Source organism: Necator americanus, chromosome III, assembly GCF_031761385.1.
Source record: "Necator americanus strain Aroian chromosome III, whole genome shotgun sequence".
In the NCBI taxonomy this organism is placed as follows: Eukaryota; Metazoa; Nematoda; class Chromadorea; order Rhabditida; family Ancylostomatidae; genus Necator; species Necator americanus.
Genome location: NC_087373.1, coordinates 588,653 through 604,328, shown reverse-complemented (window position 1 = coordinate 604,328; position 15,676 = coordinate 588,653). Strand labels below are relative to the sequence as shown.

The window sequence follows — 15,676 nt, the reverse complement described above, 5'->3', positions numbered from 1 at the left end:
AGAGGTGAAAAACAACGCGCACAGTGGCTACAGATATGAAACGGTTGGAAACGTTTTTGCAAACGGTCACATTTACCTTTTGCAACATCCATACGAAGTTACTGCGTGATACTACTGCACTAAGGAACACCAATTCCACGCCACTGGATCCATTGCACTCCCTTTAGCCATGTGACGCCGGCGCACCAATCCGACTTCGCCGGACCCGTCGCACCCCATTTTGTAGCTATCTGGCGCTGGGGCACCAACTCGACGCCGGTGGACCCGTCGCACCCACTTTTATAGGTATCTGGCGCCGGTGGACCCGTCACACCCTCTTCTATAGGTATCTGGCGCCGGTGGACCCGTCGCACCCACTTCTAATAGGGCTCGACGCTGAAGGCTAAAAAGGGTCGACGGTCCACCCCTTTATAGGTATCTGGCGTCGAGGCAACAATTCGACGCCGGTGGACCCGTCGCATCCCCCTTTTTGAATTTCGTGACTGACACACACACACATACACACACACACACACACACACACACACACACACACACACACACACACACACACACACACACACACACACACACACACACACACACACACACACACACACACACACACACACACACACACACGCGTGACAGAATAAGCCCGTTTTATATATCATCATAATGATTCTAGAGGTCTTCTTTTTTCAGAACACTTTAACTACTGATTTGGCCGTAAATCTATGCGGAAGCGGATGTGAAATTCAACATTTCTTCAAAATTCGGGATCTAACCCATTTTACACATATGCTTGACATTAATATTTCTGATCTTGTACACACTAATTTTTCCGGTTCGGATTCAAGTCAGGTGTCAGCCACCGCATAGAGTTTTGATAATAGGTGATGGACGGCTGCAGTTCCATATGAGGACTTCCTAATAGTTACTTTTCTGATTTGTAGTTAATAAACATTTTTGAATTGACAGCGTTGAGGCTTATTTTTAACGGAGGCGTTTGGATTTTCGAAAGAGATTATGGAATGCTGTGTGAGAACCTTTCTGCCAATAGTGGTAGCAACATTTACAGAGGCAAAGGCTTTGTAAAAACTACTTTCGATAAGAAAAATCGTTTTCCACGTGGTATGTGGAGTCCTTACATGTTGGGAAAATTGCGAATCGAAAATCTACAAAATTTAAAGAAAAACATGGCAGGAGTCCCAGAGGTACGGTTGCGCGGAAACGACTTGAAGCACGGCGAAGTTGTGCAAGTGGCTGCATTCGAAACGGCGCAGTGGAGACGGAATCGTCGTGGGACTATCGAGAACTGCAGCGGTGGATGGTGCCAGGAAGGATCCCCATTCAACCCCAAACGCTACGGTCCATCGCACCGCTTCGAGCGCAGCCGCTTACGCAACTGCACCGTATTTCATGTGGCTTCGTTCTGAACCTACTCTACAACCCATAGTGGTTCCATAGCAGACCAGGCATGCCTACTTCTAGTGGTCCTGTTGATGGCTCCACTACCACCGTACAGAAGTAAAAGCCGAAAACACTTTTCACAAACAATTGATACATCCTATACAACTTCCGCAATAACACATTTGTAGTGTTATTTTTCTGAGATTTAAAATCTTAATGTTAGCTTAGTTGTGGGGCAAAACTCCATATATCCACTGTGACTGGTGAAGACCATCAATGTTCGTCCGGAACTATGTGGTGGTTTTGTATCGACACAAAAGACTCCAAACACTTTATTTGGTCAAAAATATAACGGCTACCTCTACAAAAATAACTGCTGTCCTGCAGTCGTGGAATTGGTTCGGATCCTGTAAGTATTAGATGATTGTGAATTATTGGCTTGTGGTTCCGGAAGTCCTTCCTTTAGAGTTAGCTGAACTCTTTTTGTTGCGAGAAACTCCGGCAGCCCCTGGTCGTGAGTAATCTGTCCTCGGTGGACATGGGCAGTACGCAGCATCCCCACCGGGCATTCCTGCTTGTCCAGGAGCTCCCGGCATTCCATCTGGACCGGGGCGTCCAGGGTTACCTGGTGGTCCCATAGGTCCAGGCGGTCCAGGTTGTGCGGGTCCACCTGCAGCACCATCCAATCCGGCTGGTCCAGGGGGTCCAATGGGACCGGGTGGTCCAGGAGGTCCTGGTAGTCCAATGCTACGTTGTCCGGGAGAGCCAGCTCGCCCTGGTTCACCAGGAGCTCCTGGGGCTCCTGGCGTTCCGGGATCTCCAGCTGGTCCAGGAGGTCCTGGTGGTCCTTGACCCCCATCAAGTGCCCTAGCTCCTGGCGTACCATCTGGACCAGGCAGTCCTGGAGGTCCATCTGGGCCTGGAGTTCCAGGAGGCCCTGGAGGACACTTAATGCAGCCACCAGCACCGCCGCCAAAACTAATAGAAATGCCGTCAACGCCACGTTTGCCTGGTAGCCCTGGCCGCCCGGCTTCTCCATCTAACCCCGGCGTTCCAGGAGGACCTGGTGGTCCCGCGGGGCATTTCAGTGGAGGAGTTCCACAGTTGCAATGTGGTGGCCATTGACGGCGTTGCCGGGATATTCCCAAAATGGCCTCTCTTTTCTCCCTCATATCCTGATATGAAGGCCTCATCTCATGCCATGCAGAGTTGGCAATATCCTGAATATGTCGAGTTTACCGTTGAGTTTGTAGCTGATTTTGTGTTTAAAACGTTAAAAAACTATTACCTTGAAGTTTGAGAGCTCTTCAATGGCATCATCATAGAAATTGTTGATATCATTGAAAAGGTAGAGAACGGTGACGATAGAGAACACCGTAGCGACGGCGGTGATACCGGCAACGCCGGTCGCAATTGTTGTACTCATGCTGAAAAATTAAGTACATTTATTTACTCTGAATAAACTAATGTCGTTGATGTAGGAGTATTGGCTGTCTTCAAGCTCCGCAGCAATTTATGCACTGTGAAGTTTTTTGGAACTTTTCTTTTTCTGTATGCTTAGAACTAGTTCTTTGATTGATTGAGTGTTCAGTGTATTTTCACTGAACTTACAATACAGCGAAACTTTGTGGTTTTCCTGCTTTACTGCTTGCAAGATCTATTTTTTTCATCTTTTATTATGTAATGTATCAATCGATACATATACTAAGATGAAAGGTTAAAGGATGAAGGGTGAAGCGACAAGAGAGGAGAATTTTCATTACTGGGACGTTCCGATTAGTATTGTTCGTACTTAGAAACTTACCAAAATATCTCAGCTAATTTCTAAAGAAAGTCGAAAAGCATTATCAACATTTTCACGAACGAAAATATATCTCTAAAAGTAGAGAGATTACTTACCGAACAAGTGCGTTGGTCGCTTGTACACGACACTACTCACATTTCCGGGCCTTTTATGGAGCTACGTGGTCGTGGTCAGTTTACAACAAATGCACTTCGAATTACGTTTTCGTTTTCCATTCTAGTGAAACCACTCTTCATGATTCGCTTAGAATGCTGAGTTTGAAGCAGAAAGTCAAGTTTTTTCTACTCCATTTCGCTAATGTTGCATTGTCTGTGGCACTCTTATGTCATCGCATCTGTTTTCGTTACGGTTCCACGTGGAAAATGATCCACGTTCCGGAGACAATAAACGTATTTCTGTGAAGCGCACATAAAAAAAGTAAATTAAATAAAACCAAGTAATGAATGGTCGTTTTAGCAAATAGAGACCGGTGTTTTTTCCAGTTTGTTCTACTTCTGCTACGAATTAATCATTGCCTTTACATGCGAATTTTGAAATATAAAAACAATTTCGCTCGTACGTTCTTGATTCCAAAGAATAGCTCGATGAAAACGTTCAATGGGGTTAAATAATGGTTTCGAAACCGTTACAAGGGTATGAGTAGTTTCAATAACGAAGTGATACGACACATTAACGGAAGATGTAGGAGTCATCGCTGTGAATAAATCTGGATAATTTTAAGTCTCGAGAAGTTTTTCAACGAATAATTACCAGAAAACCGCGCAATCCGTACGAATTCGAATTCGTTAATCGGTGTTTGTACTCCTTGTCGTGTGTCTTCTGTCTCCCAGAAAAAAAGACGCGTTTTTTCGCAGCTACACACAGACTTTTTCTATCTTTTTTGTTTCGTTTTTCTTCTGTTCTTTTTCATTCTATTTTTTAAAATTTCTTTCGACTTTCTTTTCTTCCTCAATCAAATACAGCGAAAACCTGCAGAGAGTCTATCCATTCGACACATGATTGACGATAAAATTTAACATTCAATTTTTCATTTAGTGCATTTCTTTTCGTCTGGACTTACTTGATTTTATCGGCGGGCTGGTATTATCGCTTAACGGGTAGCGCGGTAACTTCCATCTTCACCAAGTCGTGTCGTTATTGAACACAGCTCTGCCTAATCTTCTCCACCTTCGGCTAAAGCTGGCAGAGAATCTGCAAATTCGATGCTGTTCACGTCCTCCGAGACCTGGCGTCTCGTTTGAATTGCCTATCGGCATTGAGTGACCCAAAAATACTTCAGTTGGCAATGTCCTACAGTTCAACGTAACAAAACGGAGAGCTATTTGCTAAAGATTCCACGCCTCCTCTACGTATTTGACCTATTTCAGTTTGCATTCGCGCTGTGCCGGGCGATAGCACCTTTTTGCAATATCTGGAGAAATTCCGCCATAAAACTGTGGAAGTTATATGGCTCGTACATGCCCAGAGCTTATACTCGAACGTCTGACTGCATCTAGTACAAGCAAGGCCACAGCGGGCGGGTGGTAATCACTAGTATACGCAGCCTTTTATTTTACTTAATTAAATAATTAACCGACTAGTGTAATTCAACGCACAACCGCTAAGTAGAATGAGAAGTAATTCAAGGAGACAGCAAGAAAGATATTCCATGTTTTTTTGCGATTTTTTGCCGATATAAATTTCCACAGCGTACGCTGCTTAAAGGCATCACCCCACGAATCTGAGGTGGTGCAGATTCCAGGTGGAGTATTCGTATACAGGATGGGAGACTACGGAGAGGGGGGTGATTCCGTCCATTTCTTCTTAATTGCCGTAAAAAACGGCCCGGAAGATACGGCTTCATTCGTTTTGGCGCACCATTTTGTACAAGAGGTTCGATTGGAGCGCGCCAGTCTTGTGCGGCGCCGCATATTCCGGGCCGTTTTTTACGGCAGTTAGCAAGAAATGGACGGAATCACCTCCCTCTCCGTAGTCTCCCATCTCGTATACGAATACTCCACCTGAAATCTGCACCACCTCAGATTCGTGGGGTGATGCCTTTAAAACCAATTGGTGCTTTAAAACAGATAATCTCAGCTTTCAGATGATTGAAATTCCCCCATCGATTCAATTCCTTGTTGTGTTGTCAAGTACCAACAGCAATCGTCTGCGGCAGTCAGATACTTTTTTTTTTTATCAAATTAACCGCACACTTTTCTTGAAATTGCCGTTAGGACATGAATTACACTCTTATATCTCAAGCAGCGGTCACTTTAGAGTGGCGATTGTTATAGTAGCTAAAATTTAATTCTGAAGAGATAGTGTGCACTTTTGGTGTTAGTGTTGAACCCTAGTTATTTCATATAAAGGTAAATTTTCGGCAGGTGTGGAGCAGATTCTCGCTTCAGTGTTGTTCACATCACGCAGTGTACCCATCGTGCGTTCTTCAGTAATAGCTGCCGTGACTCCTCTCGTCTGTCATCACAAATTTTAGTTATTTACTAGACGTAGTACTAAAGTTGTAATGTTTATTTGCTTATTTGTTTATTTTATATCAGCGTATCAAAATTTGGTCTTTCATGATAAGCAGAGTGTTCTTCGATGCAATGTTATGCTTATGAAACACTATGCTGTCTCTATGAGAATCACTTCTACCTGTATTTATTCAAGCGGGCAGTTTTTTCCAGAGTCAATATTGAAGTCAACATGTATTAAGATACATGGAGGCTCTAGTACGGTAACAGTTGTGTCGGAGTCACATTGTTATTTTGATCGGAATATTTACTCAGGGTAAGTGAGTGAAGTTCACAAGGCATAAATTGTGAATTTATGTGTAGTCTGTAACACGTTTTCGTGTTTACTCTGTTTTCGCGTTTGGAACATTCTCGAATATGTTGGATAAACAAACGAATAAATAAATTTCCAAGCACAAATGTAAACGGTGCAGTTTCGTTACAAATGATTCAGTTTTTGTAGCATCTCCCGGAGAAACTGTCAGTAACGATTTTATACATTTGTCAATCACTCGTTTTTCAACTCAATTGTAAAGTTGCATTTTAAGAAGGAAAATGGTGCATTTTTCATGATTGCATAAGTAGAACTCGTTAGAAACGAGTTATTTCCGCGTAGATTTACGTTCATGCTACTGTTTTTGTCTCAGTGAATGGCTGTTTCTGAGGAGCGATGCACCGTAACGACTCTTCTTCCTATCATTCCTTTCGCTGTCATTCCTTTAAACTCATTTCCTGCCAGGGAACATGTCAACAGCGATAATTTACAGGCTCTTTTTTGTATCAGTTTCTTTTCCGTCTTCCAGATAGATGGCTAAAGGAAGTGGCTTCAACGAAAAGAAGAAAAAACATCAAGAATTCAAACTTAATGGAGGATCGGACATTATTGGAAAGCCAAAATCATCAGCAATTACAAAGGAAGCAGTTGCAAGTGAATCATGATGATCGGATTTTGTTCTTTTTTCTTCCAAGAATCCACGTTTTCATTTTGCTCATCTCTATCTCTCTACTGTCTTCGTAAATAAAATAACCTCTATCTAATCTGCTCCAAAGTCGTGGAAACCCTTTGATACGGAATTTACGCCAAATTCCTCGATTTGGGCACGTTCAAAGTCGCCGCTCAACCATGACCATCAGAATTTTCCCTAGGGAGTAAATCTTTATAATCTATTTCCTTCATTTTCTTCTTTATATGTTCCTGCGTAAATGTGACACCACTCAACTCTGGATGGTTTCTAGCATTTTTTTGGAAGTTGAATGATCTAGGATGTGTACGTTGTGCAGTTGCGTAAGCGGCTGCGCTCGAAGCGGCGCAGTAGAGCGTATCGGCTAAAACGGAAGTGGGACCTTTGCCAACATCGCTCATCGCTGCAGTTTATGGTGGTCCCATATCGGGACTCTTCGAGTGCAGTCGCACGCGTAACTGCACCGAAATTCATGTCGTTTTGACCCGACTGCAGAAACGGAGAGAAAAAGAGGAGGCGTCAAAAAGATGGTGGAAACTCCTCAATGGTTAGATGATTTCCAAGATCACTAGTATACGGCACGCCTTTTGTATTTGTTGGTTGTGTTGGTTTGTAGATAGGATATTCCTTCTTAGATGTTTTCCTGCAGGAACGACAAGAAACACGTAGGCAGTTTTTACGGATCCTATTTTTCTTGTAGGAGCATTAATGATGCTTTAAATGTGGATGGTAACGAAAAATGATTCTTTGGTTTCATTTTTCTAAATCAAATAATGCGCTTCACTGTTTTTTTTTTCTTCGCGCAATCTCATTTCTAACTTTCATCTTTTTCGGGCAATTGCAGCATTATTCCATCCACGCGGTTTCCACCCTAGGGCAGTTTCCATCCTATCTTTAAGCAGCGTTTTTTGTCTCGCACATCAAGGGGACGATATTTTGGATAAGTAAAATTCGAATCAATGATATTGAAGCTTTTTTAGGTTCTTCCTTGACGTTGATGCCAAGAACTCTAATAGAACAGGAAGCTGCTGCCAAACGTTCGGTTGAAAATGACTTCAGATGATCATAGAAAGGTGGTATATTTATTAAATATTTTCCGGCGGAATTACTGCTATCGCTTGGGAAACATTAAAATACTTCAACTACATACTTTTACACTTTTTTAAAATACATCATATTGTATTAAATTTTGGACGGGGTTCGCACATACTTCTACAAGAATTGGGAAATTTGAGGATTTGACGCCTCACATCCGATTGCTCTAAGCTCTAGTCGTATTTCTTCTGAATGGAAAACTTACCGAATGTGTGTCTTAAAAATACGAGGAGAAAAATCACTTCCGCGGGACATTTGATTCTGACAAAACTAGTCCGAAAGAATATCAAGAAAAAGTTTATTAAGAAACCTGTGATGCTATGGAAGCAGAATCATCCCAATTTTATTTTTCAACAGGATTGAACCCCAGCGCATGGAATGAAAACAACGATCCACTTCCTCGAGACCAAAATCGGCTTTTCTTGACGAATAAACTTTTCTTTTTGTGAGTTTATTTTATCTGTTTATTTTATTCCGTCCCTTCATCGAATCAATGATTCGCCACACAATAGATTCGTTGAAGGAATGAATTGACGTCTGTATCTAAGCTGATGGCGAATCCTTCGAAAATTCTTTGTAATTAGAATCTTCTGGTTTGTTGACTTATAAGAATAAATTTTTCAATGTTTTGTGTTTGAGCGCTTTTTATGGCGCAGGTAGTTTTTCGCCATCGTCCTGATGAAAAAATGAAGGAGTGCACTAAGAAGACATGAGTATTACGTAATGGAAATACGTGCGTATCTTCTTTCGTGCGAGTTTCGCAAGTTCTGACCTTGGAACTTCCTCCGACCTTCAGTGAAAACACAGAGGATGTTTCCACGTACGAGTCCATTAGATTCCGGCTAATAGGGGCTGCCTAGTGGAACCACTGCCAAAAAAACTTATGGAAAAACGGGGGGAACAACATTACGCGGTACTGGTGTTAATGTGAGATTAGTGCCGATGTTTAGGGAAAATGTCAGAGTGGGAAAATTCACTGAAAATTTAACAGGTTACTAACATGGACCACTAGTTCTACCTGCATTGATAAAAAAAAATTCTGAATACTTAAGTGCTTATTATTTTCAGGATTTTGTCTGCATGAGATAGTTAATCTAACTTCAATATAGAGCACGCGTTGATGTTTGGGAGGATAATAGTAGAGAAAATTGTTTAAACATAGTTATACACTTTTCGAACTTCTGTTTTCTTTACTCAACTATGTAGCAATTCCTAGGCGGTTTTCACTTCTTTGTCCACGAAAATATTCTTTCCTAGCTGAGAGACCAATCGTTCTTCCCCCTCTGCCCGGAAAAGGCCGTCTTTGGAAACAATGCGTATTGAGGCTTTCCTGAGTTGTTTACGTATGTTTGTTATGAACGTGAATAAACATTATTTTCGGGAAATTTCTTCTTCTCAACATAGTCTCAATCTAGAGCAGTACCCATCTACATGATCAGCATTCATCTTCAGCAGAACTATTATTCTTCAAGAAAACTATGATTTTTTCATTCCACAAAAATTCTACTCTATTGAAGAGTTTAGGAGAATTTTGGAGATGCTCTCTATGTCTGATGACGAGAAGAAATCGCATACATAGGCCAGGAAGACAGATAACAGTTGAAATCGTTCAATTTTGTTTCTTTCTTTCAATTTTTCATTTTCCATTTATGTGATTTGCACTGAACCGTCCACTTCAAGCGACTTTGGTCTTGAAAGACTTTGAAAGTGACATTATTTAAAATGATAACGTCACTGATTATATTGCTGGTTCATCTTACGGGGATTTGCCAAATTTATCGAACAATCGTCGTATGCACCTGCTTCAATTGACAAGGCCCTCTCAGGGATTCATAATGCTAGTCTCTGTTTTTTTTTAGGTTAAAAGCTGTGTTCTTTATTCACTTTGGTCATACTTCTTCCATTTTTAGAAAAAAAAAACACTTTTCCGAACAATACTAGGATTTCCAGTCGGTTTACCATCAAGTAACTAAAACATCTTGTTAGTTTTGACTGTGTGGAACTTCAAGAAACTTGTAATTTAATAGCTTTTCATTAAATCTAGCACAAACATCGCTCCAAAATAAATGATTGGCAAGAATGGTTTGAAGCAATGTTTCACCCGCATGTGGATAAAATGAATATCGATTCACAACAATTGTTTGACCCTTTCGGCAAGGTACTTCAATGACAGGGCGTCTTGAATCGATCCCATCACTTTCAGTGACCCTTGCATGTAGGCGTTCAATGGCGACAACTCCTCGGTGATCATTTTCAGGAAGACCGCTCGACTCATCTCGAATACTACGTCAGGATTCGGTGCAGTACCTTTAACGCAAGCACCAGGAAGTCGTTTTAGGTCTATGTACATTGGAGAGACTCCAACACAGTTGATCTGGAAAACTCGGCCAACAGCTTTTGCGAGTTGATCATCTATGGCCATGTTGATCACTGTGATCAGTCGGTCCTCGTCAAACGTGTTGTCTTCCATCAGATCGATAAGGGTTTCTTCTTCTGGTTCTTTGAAAGAACATTCCTCACAATTCTCAGTGTCTATGTCTTCTCTCTCGGTTGTTTCTCGTGCGAATTCCTCAACGTGAGGAGCAATCACCTAAAAAAATTCAATTTTTTTTCCCAGTACAACCTAATAATCAATATAAATTATTTTTTTCTCCTGATCAATTCTCAAAAGCGCATATATCTGGTGCTGTTATCGCTTATTAGTTTACTCTTTTATAAAAAATAAGTTTATTGTAGCTAGAATTTTTTCCAATTTAAGCTCGAATTATCGTTAAAATATAGGTTGCAGAATAGTGGCCTGTTTTGATTCAGACCAAATATTTCAAGCCACTCCTTGTATCAGTTGACCAAAATATCATAATCAGCAAAATTTAACTCACTTCCCACAGTTTTTGGCCAGCGTCAGATTTAGCAACGGCGCTCAAAGCCGCTATTCCCATGTTCTCTCCTTCCTGGAAGAATTTCTTTCCTGGTGTTTTTACAAGGTACGAACTAATGTTGAAGAACCAACAGATAAGGAAGATTTTTTTAGACGGAGTAAGAGAAAAAAATTTCCTAGAACCATTAAGATGTTTTCTCATAAGGTGATGGTGCTACTTCACAAACCTGGATGATTTTCACGTCTGACATTTCGACATCAGTAATTTCCACTCCATAAATTGCTGTAAAGCTTCCTAACTCGTCCTGAAAAAGCATAACGCTCCAGAAGAATTTTGTAATAATCCGAAAATTGAAAGTTTCATAATAATGTCTTCTTGAAAGGATGAGTAACCTTAAAAGTTCCAGCGAGGATTCGCCTGTCCTGACTATTGGTGATCTCGCAGATTCGTTTTCTACTGATATATCGATACAACATTGTATTGGCCAGCGTTCTTGTTGATTTATTTCGATCCTGAATATCAAGCACAAATGAAATTGGTCCAGATTGGAGGATTTTTTCGTATATAAAGTCAGCATTATCATGATAGTTGAAAAGTTGCTGTAATTTGATGCCTCCTTTATCTATATAGAAGATTTTGTTCTACACAATAGTTCTAATTTGCGACGAAAGAAGAATCACTTTCCAGAAAGAGAAAAACTGTGAAGTGTCTAAAAGCTACCCAAAATCCTACCTGTACAGAACAAACAGCCAGGATTGGATCGCGAATCCTGAGAAACACCGTGGCACCCAATTCAACGAGGCCTCGATCGATCGTGATTACCTGCAAGAGAAAGGGTGCAGTGTACTAGTCACCTGTGGCAGTACTTGTCACTGATTCCTACTGGGACCGACGATATTCACGCTCATGGATATATAAATTTTGAAACTAACAGTTAATGACCAAGAGCGGGAAATAAGTGAAGGTGACCAACTTTACCGAAGCAATCGTGCGATGAACATCAGCGTCGGGTCTCCTTAGGATAATCTACACATACGACGGTGCATTCGTAAATATAGATGTACCCTTGTTTTGGTGCTCGGAGTACACTGTATGTTGTTTGGAAGTAGTCTGCATGTCACATAACGTCCGGCTTATGAGGTGTTTTATTGTCCAGCAGCGTCACGAGGAACATAGAATAAAAAGCGGAGAGTGATTTAGTTCTCAGCTCCGTATGATATAGTAAAAGCATATTCTACATATACTTTTTTCACTTCAATGTAGATAAAAATGGGGAGGGCGTAGTGGAGTCGGTTCCTGCACGATCGATCAGAGGTTCGAATCCGCCCTAGTGCTCACCATGCCTATTATCCCTCCGGGGTCGATAAATTGGTACCAGACTTGTCCGGGAGGATAAAACACTGACTTCACACATCGGCTAGCTCAGCAAGTCATTCGATGGGCCAGTTACACGTTCGTGAACCTCAAACGATTCTGAATTGAAGTGAACGTGGTGGCGCATCCCAAGCGGACAGATTAACGCCAGACACTTTACACTTTATCCTTATAGAACAGAACCAAAGTTGATTTAGGTTCGCCATCCACTAAAGTTTAGGGTTAGTTAAACATGAAGATCTACTCAATGAAATAGTACGGTATGTTACAAGAATGACAGTTAAAGGATGCAACGTGACTGTTAGCTTATGAATTTCTGAAGGATAATTCCCCCGCTGTTTCTATTTTAGATCTGAAATCTTAAATATTCTTTTTTGAAGCTATTTTTGAGGCTATTGATTTTCTTGTGGGTACCAATACTAGCTCATCCTGAAATAATTGAAAGCGAGAAAACTACTTTTTTCTAGCGAGAAGGACACTAACAGACTCTCAAAGATGTTCTCTTCTAATTAATTACTTTTAATTAACTATTTCATTACTTTTTTCCCTTTCGTAATTTTCATCACAGCAAAATGGTCCACAAAGAGAAACCATCAGTCGTCGCTTCCATTCTTTTCCTATGCATGCTCGTTACATGCATACTTAACGGAAGTGCGCCTGTACTACATTAATAGTCAAGACGTAATGCGATCGCTGCCTGTTTTTTTTTATTTTGAAAGAAGAATTTTGACCTACGAGTGAAAAATTGTGCAAGCTTTTCTCTAGTTTTTTCGTGATTCCTAGGTAAAGCATATAACATGACGATTTTTCTCTGTCACCTACGGTTATGACGGTTTTTCTTGGATATTCAGTCAAGTCGGTTCGATCATTCGACTTCTTAGAGGTGATCGCGATCATATGAACATCGTTGGCGGAAAATATAGGGATCAGAAGAACTAAGGCATATCAGTAAGAGTTTGTTCTTGTTCTGTTCGGCTTTTTTAATCCCTAATTTAATTCTGATTTTCAATATCCATGATATATCGCAAATTCTTTTTCAAAGTTTTTTGGAGAAAAGCTCGTTAACTAAAACATGATTTAGAAAAACTACTGTTTGCTAAGCTATGGTTTAGAAAGGTTGGGCCTAGAGTGTGGAATTAGAGGATAGAATCTTTGTTGAGGCTAGATCCTTTTACTATTTATCCTTCATCATAATCAATTCAATAGAAAATCTGTAGTATTTTCCTGCAATATCTGTGATATTTCTTTTAAACAGTTTCATTTTCGTTTACTAAATCCGCTGAAAACCTTTTGACGAAGAGATTTCGTTCCATTCAATTTATTTCGATGGATGTTTCATTAAAACAAAGGAGAAGCGCTGGACATCATTTTATCCCTTCATTTTTCTTAAAGCTAATCTTTAAGTTGACATGAGAAGAGGATCGTGCTGATGCAGAAATGGAAGCGCTTAAGAAGAAGTCTTGTATAAGTACGGATATGGATATCCTGCTTTCTTTTCTCGTACGAATCTCCGAGAAACGTGAAAAATCTGTTTTGCGAATGGTGAGCGTGTTGAGAATCTTTGAAATTCTCTTTTTTCGAATATTTTTTTGAATTTTCGGCAATATTCTAGTATTATATGTCAGAGGAGCAAGAAACTTTGCTGGATCGTGTTACCTGTAGTGGCGGGACGTTGAAAGCTGTGATAGTTGTGCTTATTTTATAGGTGTTATCAATACATGGTAGTATAAACGTTGCTCCTGGTCCTCGAGTCTTTTGTGCTCGTCCCAAGCGTAAAACGACAAGTCGTTCGGAGGTGGAAACAAACTAGAAACGCAATCAATCCTCGTAACATTCCTGTAAATCTGACAATTTCTTACTTTAAGCACGAAAAGCAGCGAAAAAGGTAGCGTAAGCACTACGAAGATTACGCTGAACACGTAGATCACCAGTTCGATTGTGTTCATTGGGATGATCTGAAAAAGTCCCACATTGATTAGTCACTCATTGTCTAATTATCGTGCTTACCTCCTTATCGTCTTCCTCGAATTTGTTACTGTAGGTGAAGTGGCTGTAGCGATTACCGAGGATGTTACCGTACCTAAAGAGGTGCTTTCCAAATGAAGTGGGAGGGTTAAGCTTTCTCTTGCAAAGAGTGCAAAATTGCACTTTTCCGTCAGCTATTGCTGGATGGTGCAACTGAATGTATGAATTTGAGTGTACGTAAATAAAGTTTATTAAATAAATCTCTAAACTTATTCCTAAGCAAATGCAAGAAATGTCTTGGAGTTCAAATTTCTCCATGGGTGGGAGAGGGGCACGTTTGCAAAGTAGTAAAAATTTTAGAAATAAAGCTGCAAGCATTGTATATTTGTCCACGTTTCCCAGTAATTGTTCAAAACCCAATAAACAAAACAACGAGATAAATGTCAGTAGTTGATTATTTTCCGGAGCATTAAAATGATTGATATATTGTTTACTAGGTTAGCTGGCACTAAATCCGTAATAACTTGACTACAACTTTTTACAGTTTCGTTATATGCCGTTATTGAGTCATGAGAACCTACGTATTTTTAATTGGTGATGGGATTTTTAGTGTAACAAGCTAGAAATGCTGTCCAAAAGATTTTTTTTCAGGATTTGAAGTGGTGATTGTTATTCACTGCTCGTTCTGAGGAAAAAAAAACTGAACGAGCCCTCGTTGAAATATTTCCGAGAAAAAAAAACCGTGCACTTCTCATACGAAAATTGGTTATAGTGCAAGGTCTGCGTGGATAATACTTTGTTAGAACAAATAGTGTATAGCTATAGTTATAGTTTATATGGTTCTTTCAGAAATTAATCAGAAAACTACTAAAAATTTGGGAATGCATGTATGTAGAATACAGAATACGGTGGCACTATCATCCAGCGAAATTAGCACGTGTTAGTGTGGATTTCAGCACCTTGCAAATCTAATCAAGCAAAATTTCCCTGTTTCGTTTTTCTAAAAACTTTCCTATGTTGACTATTGGTTATAGCAGAATAACTGTTGATGTGATTATTGTTCTGAGAAAAATCTCCAAAACCCACCTTTTCGGTGCTTCATAACCCATTTTATCCAGGTCGTTGTAGTTAGCGTAGGTGAAGGCGCTATCGAAACTGCCCTTAGGCATTCCATATTCGATCCCTGAGGTACTGACGAACTCCTCCTGGCCACTGGTGGATGTTTCTTGCTCCATATCGTCGTCCTGTCTAAGCGCTGCATACCGAACAGAGGGATACGTCATGTGAAAAGTTGTTGAACAGTTTCCGACGAGTAACACTCACACGATATTCAATACTGAAACTGGAGAATTTGAAGTTATTAATACAAGCGAAAAAGGAACGGGATGGATTTCCATGGATTTGTTGCCAAGTCGATGAGGCTTTTCCTCAGCATCCGGGAGAAGGCGGTGCAGTCAAGCGGTGTATCTTGGATGAACTCGGTCTGCTGGCTTTTCGTCGCTCTCTTGTTCCGAGAGAAGAAGAACGCTCAATTAGGCCTAACAAAGGTTTGCCAACGCAATTTGCGAGTAGCTAGGAGAATGAAAAAATATTGCCAGAGACAGGTGGCGACTCACTCTCAAATGAGCCCTTGAAGATGTACAGAACACAGAATGATTGTAATATTGTGAGACATATTTGGGGGGAATTTGCAGTTCTACAGCAGTTGAAGTT

The 15,676-nt window shown here is 40.6% G+C and overlaps 3 protein-coding genes across 3 annotated transcripts; 1 reads left to right on the top strand and 2 right to left on the bottom strand.

Moving 5' to 3' along the window:
• Positions 1-1,823: 1,823 nt before the first annotated feature.
• RB195_008207 (uncharacterized protein) lies at positions 1,824-2,818 on the bottom strand (the record flags this gene model as incomplete). The annotated part of the gene is made up of 2 exons (XM_064194606.1): positions 1,824-2,612; positions 2,681-2,818. The coding sequence occupies 2 exons, from the start codon at positions 2,816-2,818 to the stop codon at positions 1,824-1,826; spliced, it is 927 nt and encodes a 308-aa protein (XP_064045751.1).
• A 3,677-nt stretch (positions 2,819-6,495) lies between these two features.
• Positions 6,496-9,006, top strand: RB195_008206 (uncharacterized protein; the record flags this gene model as incomplete). The annotated part of the gene is made up of 5 exons (XM_064194605.1): positions 6,496-6,616; positions 7,631-7,692; positions 7,720-7,723; positions 8,103-8,190; positions 9,003-9,006. The coding sequence occupies 5 exons, from the start codon at positions 6,496-6,498 to the stop codon at positions 9,004-9,006; spliced, it is 279 nt and encodes a 92-aa protein (XP_064045750.1).
• An 867-nt stretch (positions 9,007-9,873) lies between these two features.
• RB195_008205 (uncharacterized protein) lies at positions 9,874-15,246 on the bottom strand (the record flags this gene model as incomplete). Its single annotated transcript, XM_013438015.2, has 9 exons — positions 9,874-10,335; positions 10,625-10,696; positions 10,851-10,928; positions 11,017-11,136; positions 11,357-11,446; positions 13,655-13,804; positions 13,858-13,953; positions 14,006-14,078; positions 15,050-15,246. 9 exons carry the CDS (start codon positions 15,244-15,246, stop codon positions 9,874-9,876), a joined length of 1,338 nt encoding a protein of 445 aa, XP_013293469.2.
• Positions 15,247-15,676: the final 430 nt, after the last annotated feature.